This window comes from Grammomys surdaster, unplaced genomic scaffold, assembly GCF_004785775.1.
Source record: "Grammomys surdaster isolate TR1022 unplaced genomic scaffold, NIH_TR_1.0 63, whole genome shotgun sequence".
Lineage (NCBI taxonomy): Eukaryota > Metazoa > Chordata > Mammalia > Rodentia > Muridae > Grammomys > Grammomys surdaster.
In genome coordinates, this window is record NW_021604565.1 from 12,785,748 (window position 1) to 12,795,607 (window position 9,860).

At 40.7% G+C, this 9,860-nt stretch overlaps 1 protein-coding gene across 1 annotated transcript in view; it reads left to right on the top strand.

Moving 5' to 3' along the window:
• The window catches only part of Vps13b (vacuolar protein sorting 13 homolog B), a 585,584-nt gene that overhangs the window by 504,785 nt on the left and 70,939 nt on the right, over positions 1-9,860 (top strand). Inside the window, exon 42 of the mRNA XM_028767027.1 lies at positions 529-690. Within this exon, the coding sequence (XP_028622860.1) occupies positions 529-690 (162 nt within the window). The remainder of the gene's footprint in view (positions 1-528; positions 691-9,860) is intronic.

The following is a 9,860-nucleotide window of genomic DNA, read 5'->3' on the forward strand; positions in this document are numbered from 1 at the left end:
CTCTCTCTCTCCCTCCCTCTCTCTCTCCCTCCCTCCCTCCCTCCCTCCCTCCCTTAAGGGACCTAGGATTGTAGTAACCTAAATGATCCTTGCTTTCTGTAGGGTACAAACTGTGGCTTTGGTAATTGGCCTTGATTGTAGAGTTTAGAGGGCTGGGGACATGGTAATTCTAGCCTCTGGTACTCTGTTCAGAAATGCGCACAGCCCAGCACAGCACTCATTATAGCATGTTAATTCATTTTAAGAAATGTTAAACGCTTGTGGGATCTCATTGTTCTTTTTCTCTTCTGTGTGTATGATTTATTTTGTAGGAGTATAAATCAAAACACATTCCTGGAACGTATGATGTCTTTAAGATATTTTTGTTGTGCTTATCCTAAAAGTATAGAATATTCTGTATACCAGAGCTAATGACAACAGATGCTTTAGCATTTGTGTGTTAAAACAATGGCCACTGGGCAGACAGCTGCCAAACATCTTGCAATTAATCTGATACACACATTGGCTTTCATATTCTTTTTCTTCCAGAACAAATGCCCTGAGGTAGAAGAGTTGGTCTTCAGCCACTTTGTGATCTGTAATGACACACAGGAGACACTGCGGTTTGGCCAGGTGGATACTGATGAAAATATTCTTTTGGCAAGTCTCCATAGTCACCAGTACAGCTGGCGTTCTCACAGATCCCCACAGGTATTTGCGAATCAGGCTTACAAACAGCCGTTGTTCAGATTGAGGATTTGTTTATTCTGCAGTTATGTCTGTGTGTGGTTATTTCTCTGTGTAGTGGCATCTGATGGAGACCCAAGAATGCTCACAGACCATGCTCCCTGGTAAGCATGGGTGCTGCTGGAGAGAGACAGGCCTCTAGAGCAAAGATCTTGTCCCGTGCTGGGCAAGCATGCTGTACTTCTGTGCTTTGCTTTTCCCATCTCTAGAACGGGGATGAAATAGTCCTGCTCTGTGTAAGGAACTAGCTTGGTGCTTGGTATGCAGTCAGTATTAGGTACTCAGCATATTAACCACTTATTCAGATTTCCTCTGCTCATGCTTTGTACCAGGCAGATGCTTGTCAATAGGAAAGGCAGAAAGTCACAGTCAAGATCATGAAGTGACCACAATGACAAACTTTGCCCTGGGGAGCACTGAGAAAAGACATAGCAAAGGATGTCTGTTTTCCAAGCAGTATAATTCCATTTTCCTGTCACTTTAGATGAGGATAATTAGAGAGATGTGCCCTGCAGGGATAGTCTACAGATGAATCAAATGCAAAGATGTGGTCTTAAATAAGAAAAAGAAATCCTAGGAAGTATTCCCAAGAATAGTGTATTTCTAAAACTCTGTGTAATAAACTACTATCTGCTAGTGATTAAAAGCAGGTCGTTCAGTTAGAGAGCAAGTTTTCCCATGTAGTCATAGGCCAGCTTCAGACCCTGTTCCACCTCAGACTACACCTCCATTCTTTTCTTCTCTGTACCCCAAGAGCTAGATTCCTGTCTTTTATTTATTTTGAGATTTTTCACATGAAATCACCCCATTGTTGTCATAAAATTTGGAAATGTAGATATAATGAAATATTCTTCATTTAAATATCTTAATTTTAAATCAAATTAATCTAACAGGACATTAAAACTCTAAGCTTTTGTAATACAAATTCTCTTTTTAAAGATTTCTTTTATAGTGTGTGTGGAAGTGCGCAAGGGTAGGTATATGCCCTACAGGTGTCCACAGACACTGAAGTGTAGGACCCCTGGAGATGGGCTTCCTGACATAGATGCTGGGAAGCAAACCACTGAACTCTCTTTCCAGTACCTTTTAATACAAATTCTTAAAAAAAGCTTCTCACATAATATGATATAGCACTCATAATTTTACCCTAGATCATACATATTTTCCAATTTTCCTTGTGAAACTTTTCCATGTTAGAGTTTTCATTTGCCCTGTGTGAGATTAAGACGTTGTATTTGTTCCTTTTGTTATTTTTTTTTATTAGTCACAAAAGTAGAAGCACACACACGCACATAGGACTGTACACAGGCAAGCCCAACCATAGTAGCACTAGCTGTGTAGCCTTCCATGGTCCCTACATGCCAGCAGTGCACCACCAGTGGCAAGAAAGTGCCTCAGAGTAACTACAATAGCATGTGGCTGTATACTGCAGTAGCCACACACACACACAGCCAGATACAGGGCTCAGCCAGCAAAGCAAAAGAGAAAGACACTCAGCCCTCTGCAATCACCATCAGGATTCCTGAACACTGGAGCTCATCTGGGAGGGCTGATCCTAGGAGATGGCTCAGGACTGTGGGGATATGCAGGTCCTGGGTAGAGGGAGATCAGTGAGAAACAAGAATGGATGGCCACTGTCACCACTACACCTGTAGGTTTTATGTTGTTGGTTTTTTTAAATACTAGTTTACTTTCACAGCATCTCTATGTAGCTTATTGCCATACATATTTTAAAAATAAGAGAACTGGCCTTTTATTAGTTTATTAGTTTGTATATGCAGTTTTATATCCACAATCCTATCTTCTTTCCCTATATTTTGGCAACATGGTTCATCCGTCAAACTAGCCAACCTGTGAGGTTTTAAGAAAAGGACTGAGTGCCGGGCAGTGGTGGCGCACGCCTTTAATCCCAGCACTTGGGAGGCAGAGACAGGCGGATTTCTGAGTTCGAGGCCAGCCTGGTCTACAGAGTGAGTTCCAGGACAGCCAGGGCTATACAGAGAAACCCTGTCTCGAAAAACCAAAAAAAAAAAAAAAAAAAAAAAAGAAAAGGACTGAGAAATCTCTAATACAGTAGACTATGTAAGCCTAAAGCCAGAGTAATAGGATCGTTGGTCCAAGTATAAACCCTGCAAAGTTTTAACTGTGTCACCAAACTTAACTTCTGTAACTTTTAATGTATATAAATTGTTTGTATAAAACATTGTCTTTAACTGGTTGTGATGATGCACCTGTAATCCCATCACTCAGAAAGTTGAGGAAGGAGGATCAAAGAATTCAAACCATCCTCTACCACATGGTGAGTTCAAGGGCAAGATGGACTAATGTGAAGCCCTATCTCAATCCCATCCCTAGCCCAAAAAAGAAAAATTTATGCTTAATAAATCAGACTCCTTTAAAAGAAAATGATGTCTTTTTGTTTCTATGTATGCTGAAGTGTATTTTAAGACCCTCTAAAGCCAGAGGCTTTAATGGGCCCAGAGGGTCTTTGCAGAATTCCTAACATGCACAACAGTACACACTGCTGTGCTCTAATGAGAGCTGACATCTGAGGATCAGAAATCCAACCACTTCAGCTGCACCTGGAACTCGTCACAGATGCATAGTGAGCAAAATGTTCCTTTTTCCAGATTCCAAGTCATATCCTGAACTGGCCCACAAGTTTGCTTTTAGGAACATTTGTGTATGCATGTTTATGCAACCTTGGGTATTAGTCAATTCATAGTCTGGGGAAGGATTTCTAAAGTTCATAGAACTTCACTCCACTAAACAATGCAGCTTATATTACAGAGATCAAGAAAGTGGCAGCAGCACCTGGAAAGGTTTCAAAAGATCAGAGTATCTTAGAACCACACAGAAGGTTGCTAACAACATTGAATCCCAGTAGGACAAGAAGTAACAGGGACACAAGCAATTCCAGAAGTCTGAAGCTGAGAAACCTTTTAGAATTGAGAAGTCAGAAACTCTCATATAGTTTCTAACACATGCTATGAGGCAGAATCACTTAAAATGTTGGACATTCCACAACAATTTCTTGCCTACACAAACAAAGGAAGAGTGGAACTGTTTCCTAGGGAATAATTAAACATGTTCAGCTGCGCCAAATCAGATGCCACCACAAAGGACTTGTAAATATCTTGAGCTCAGCTTTCCAGATAGATTGAGAGACCACAATAACCATCAAGAAGTTGGTCTTCAGAGAAGTATTTCCTACCATACAGAGTGGAATCTAGATCCTAGAAGTATGAGTTGATGGCATCCTCCCAGAACATGAGCAAGTATATACAGCTCAGAGATAAGGAAAGCCTTGTTTGAGTTAACCAAGCCAGATAGAGCAACACCTCTACAAACTGTAGGACTTGTGTATAAGCTATCATAAATAACTCCCTTTCTGGATCTAGCACTCTGGTTAATTTGCCCTTGATATAGGAAAACCTCTGCTTTGTATATAAGAGTCTGTACTTCTTTTTACTTTCAGATGGCACAGCTTATGAATTATGCACATATCTAGAAGTCTAGAATTCCAACTATTAGTGATTTAGTTTGTTTTAGTATAAAGACTTATTTTTATTTCATATGTAAGAGTGTTCTGTTCACATGTGTGTGTGTGTACCATTGTGAGAGCCTAGTGCCTACAGAAGTCAAAAGAGGATTTTGGATGTAGTGTATGTAACTAGCATGCAAGATGATTATGAGCCATTGTGTGGGTGCTGGAAACTGAACTAGACCTTCTGTGAGAGTAGTCAGTGTTCCTCACCTGAGCCATTGCTTCAGCGCCGCTATCACTTAATTTTAGTAATTAAATCAAACAATGTAAAAACAAGACGGTATGGGCTCTAGAGAGTAGTATATCTAAAATAACAAAAATTTTTCTACAATGAATGTAAAAGTAGTTTATAACTTCATGGAAATAGCACATCCCTTAAATTGTAAATGTAGCTAGATAACAATTTATTTTGATAACCAGCAGAGTATCTGGCAAATATTCAGTAAACAGACATAGTGCCAAAAATATAAACCCTACCTTAAGGTAGGGGTTGGCAACTGTTCTTTAAAGCATTCAGTAGTTAATAAGGTAGCTAAGGTATCAGGCTTCCGTAGTCTTGCAAGTGGTGTTGCAGCTTCTCATTCTGCGGAGCACAGGAGAGTTCATAAAGGGATGAGGGGCTGCACTCCAGTGACACTTTATTTATAGATGAAGTTCTAATTTCATTCTACTTTCACGTGTGCTGAATTGCTCTTTCACTTTTTTAGTCTTCAGCATAATTGTAAAGGCTCTGAGTGGAGCAGAACTGGTCAGTAGTTAAGAACATTTGTTGCTCTTACAGAAAACTAGGTTCAATTGATTCTAGCACTCACATGAAGGCTCACTACCATCCGTACCTCCAGTTCCACAGGATCCAGTACCCTCTTTTGATCTTAGGTACAAAGCATGCACATGGTACACAAGCATACATATGAGCAAAACATTCACACATAAAATAAAAGTGAGTAAATCTAATTTTTAATTTTTTAATAAAATCACTTTGAAAGTCAATTTAAAAAATGTAAAGGTTCACAAACTATCCAAAAATGTCCGATTGGCCGATAATCCCATGTACCAATCCTTGCTTCAGGTCTTATGGCTAATAGATGTCCATAGGCTAAACATTTGACTCGTAGGTCTCCTCACTTTGACCTTTGTGCTATTCCCATCACTTCAGTGCTTGGGAAAAAAATTAAAAATGTAAGAAATGATAACAGTAACGGTATAAACATGCAGTGAACATGCTTGTCAACAGTAAAGTATTTTGTTGTTCTCACTCTGTACCCAGTCAATGTGAGCTTTAGAAAGGTCTCCAGTTCTCTTTTGGGATGTAGAACTATTTTAAGGGGAAATCTGATCATTTTTCCACTTTCTGAAGAAAACAGTGTGTTTTGAGAGCAAGAGTGTCTTATAATTCCAGCAAATTGTCCATTTTGTGAACTGGCCTGTAAGTCCTCTTCAGTTACCACTCTTTCCAAGTGCATTCATAGCATGTGTTTGTTCAGAAGGATCCAAAGAAAGGACATACTCCTTACTGCCTCAGTCACAATTTAAAAACTAAAAAGGCAGACATAGGCAGGAAAAGATTCTGGGTTAACACTGATGTTTGTCAGGTGTTCTCTGTGTGCACATATGTGTTAGAGCTAGCTTTGTTTTGTTTATAGTGCTAGGGGTTGTGAAGTTTCTTTAAAAAGAGCAAATGATCAAGAATTTTTAATGAATTATTTGAGAATGACATTTATATATACAATACATTATTCATACCACCCCCAACTCTTCCTGGATCCTACACTCACACATCCCCTTTCCATTTATGTGTGTCTTTCTGTCTGTCTGTCTATCTGTCTGTGTGTCCCTCTTATACAAGTTGCTAATGGAATTAGAACTCCCTTTTAGGATTCCTTGGGTAAGAAGCTTCTAAGCATTAAAATAAGCCTTCATAAACTTGACTTCATTAAAACTGACTCCATAATTTCTTAGTAATCTCCTGTTAGAAAAGGATGTAAACTAAAGCAAAGATTTACATTAAAATAGTCACCACAACTTTAAAACACTGAAAAAATGAAAGATATCAACATGTTTACTTTTAAGGAGAGTGAAGTAAAATCTAAGAAGTCCATATGATGATCACTAGATTGCAGGATTTTCAAAGTATTTATATAGAAAATATTAATAGTTGCTGTGTCCTATAACCAAGAAAAGAATTTAAATTCTAGATATAGAATGTCATCCTCACACTATAAGAACAAATACACAAAAAATATTGAGAAAGCTATGACAGTGCAGTGTTAGACACCAAGGCCTAGTATCATGTCCTCCGAGGTCCTTCTGTCATTATTTTGATCTACCTTAATTCATCCCCTATCTTCCTATTCATATTTTAATTGGTTAGTGGTTAGTTTCCTTTGATCTATTGTATGTATTAAATACGAACAGTGTCCTAAGGAATGTATTCTCAACTGAGAAAGAGTTATTAAGCCAGTGACATGAGAGTAGAGCTGGTGGTCCAAGCACATGGACTAAGAGGTTTGAGAGCTACAAAGCCATGGCAACAGGGCACAGTGGGGGAACATACCTAGCTTCGTACCAGTGCAGAGTCCATGTATGGAACTGCCAAAGGGGAACCTGGGTGAAGGCTGTAAGAGCTCTGGTATGCTGTGCTAAGCAATTTAATGCTGTCTTCAGGCTGTGATAGCATAGAGGTGAGAATATCTATACCCAGCACAGGCCAGGCTGAAGACTGAGGTTGCCGTGGAGAGCACACCACACAAAGCCTGGGAGATGTAATCATCATATCATGGTCAAGGAAGTTCAATATTATTTCATTGTAATTCAGGGTAAAAGACAGGTCACACTAAAGAGACAGATCCTTAAAATGGGTTGGTGTACTTTCAGGCTTTAGTGTCAACTTGACACAAGTTAGAGTCATCAGAGGGGAAGGAGCCTCAGTTGAGAAAATGCCTCCATGAGACCCAACTCTAAGGCATTTTCTCAATTAGTGATCAATGGAAGAGGGTCCAGCCTTCCCTGGGCTGCAAGTCTTGGATTCTATAAGAGAGCAGGCTTAGCAAACATTGTGAAGCAAGCCAGTAAGCAGCACCCCTCCATGGCCTCTGCATCCACTCCTGCCTCTTAAGTTTGAGTTCCTGTCCTGACTTTCTCCACTGATGAGCTATGACCATCTCTGAGTATAAGCAGAATAAATCTTTTCCAACTTGCTCTTTGGTCATGGCGTTTCCTTGCAGTGGTAGGAACCCTGACTAATTCTGTGATATAAATATTCCTACAGTAGCTGACATTAGGCTGCCAGGGTTTTAACAACCTGTTAGAAATTTTTGGCTGTTGGGGAACTGGTTTTCACAATCAGTTATGAGCCAGTTTCAGCCTAACACTGTTTGGAGGAGTTCAGTCCTAAAGGCTTAATGAGCCTGTTTGAGGAGATGCCCTGTGTCTAGCAGGAAGCCATGGGCAGCTGTGGAGTAATGTAAACAGAGAACACCACAGTTCCACACACTTGATAGAGATCTTCTGGTAGAGGTGAGAATACAGACAAGGGGAGAGCACACACAGGAAGTAGTTTGTACACTGCTGCATATGCTAAGGCTGGGAAAGATGGTGGTGCTTGAGCCCTGGCAGAGCAGAGGACATATTGACATAAATGCATAAGAAACCGATTGCTCAGTGAATAGCAGACATGAATTCTGAACAGTGCCAAAAACTGCCTGAGGATTCCGGGTTCTAAACAATGTGGGTAGGTTTGGGAAGGAGTCAGTCAAAGCTATGGCAATACAGGGTGACCTGTCATCTTTCTAGCCCAGGACACCAGCACAACTAAAGAATGAAGAAAGAACCCTGGAAAGGAGAGAAGCCATAAAGTTGGATCATGATATATATAAAGTTGACCCAGCTGTTCTCATGAGCCACACATGTATGCTGGAAGACTGCAAGCACCTTGCATCTCAAACTTGAACTGAGCTGTCTCCAACCCAGGCATGAGAGTCTTCCGTACTACTCTAAATAAATTATTCCCAAATCAGCACTCTTTAGAATACACAGCCTCTATAGCATAGCATTTACAGTGCTACATGATATAACTGTAGTAGATCAGAAGGTCACCTCAGAGATCCAAGACAGAAAAGGAAAGCTACTCATTTTGAAGTAAAAGACAATTCCAACCCACAGGGATCCAGATGTTGGCTTTATCAGACATAAACTTTAAAGCAGCTGTCATAGTGAAGGATTTTATAGATACAGTTAATGTTCTGAAGTGGCTGGTCTTTAATTTATCCTGGGTGGGCCTAATTTCATCAGATAAAAGCCTTGAGAGGCTCAGGACCTCTGTGAAGAGAGACATAAGAGTCTCTACTAACTGTGTGGAAGCAAACTGTTGTACCATAATGCCTGTGAGTAGGGCAGTGGGGCATTGAGCTTCTACACTAGCTGGCCAACCTGGAAATGGCTGCCAGCACCAGCCAATGTGAGGCCAGAGCCCTCAACATAAGGCCACCACTGGAACAGGCTCAGAACTTGGTTCTCCAAATAAGAGTCCAGCTGACACCTTGTCTACAGTCTTGTTATGTGAAGACATGGCCAACACATTGCCTCCTGACCTGTAGACACAGAAGTAAATGGATGCCTACTGACATTGCTGAAGGACATTTCACTTTAGCATCTTAGAGTCCCTTTTGTTTGACACCAGTCAGCATAGCTGACTGAGTTCTCTGGATCGGTGGAGGGCTGAGGGTGAGAGAAAGAAAGACAAGGAGTCATCTGGTAAAGAACCAAATGCTATATTTTCAACTGCATAGCTCCCTTTTATACTCCCCACAAAACAGGAACACAAACAGGAATAGGAATAAAAACAGGAACAAGGATCAAAACAGGAACAAGGAGACACACTCGGCAGCCTACCACCTAAGTTTGGATTTCTCCTTGAGCAGTCTTCTCAGGGAAATGCATAGAGACAGGGATCGGGTATAACAGCACAAGTGCAGAGGATGGTGACTCACACCTGGCCATGTCAGTTAGTGTCATTTTCCATTTGATAAAACTGGCGCTTTCACAACTAGCAAACTCTGGCCTCCTTTTATCTAAGGATGGTTCCTTAATCTTATGCATCCCTCCCGGATTTCAGCACAAGCTGGAGGTAGAAGCTAGGAGGAGCTTCAGCACTGTCTGTCTGGAAACCTTAGCTAGATCCTTTCTTCCGTTTCTTAGCCCTTTGGCTACTTTCCATGACACAGTAGGTAACAGTGTTGATGATGAACTTCCTGACACTTCTGAGCAAATAGCCCTGCTCATTTTCCTCAGCCTTAGCCTCTGGAGAGATCAGGTTTCTGGTCATTTTCTCTTTGAAGCTTCTTAGGTATCCACTAATACTTTCTTATGCCTTCATAGATTTTTTTCTTTTCTGCTCCAGTTTCCCTCCTACACCTTGGGCTTTTGTTATAAAACCACCAGTTTATAAATAACAAAATCTCTCTTAGTTGTCTATGATATCTATCAAATTATCACAAAAAAACCTTGAGTATCTAGAACAGGAAGAAGGAAAAGGGGGAGGCGGAGGAAGAGGAGGAGGAGGAAGAGGAGGAGGAGGAAGAGGAGGAGG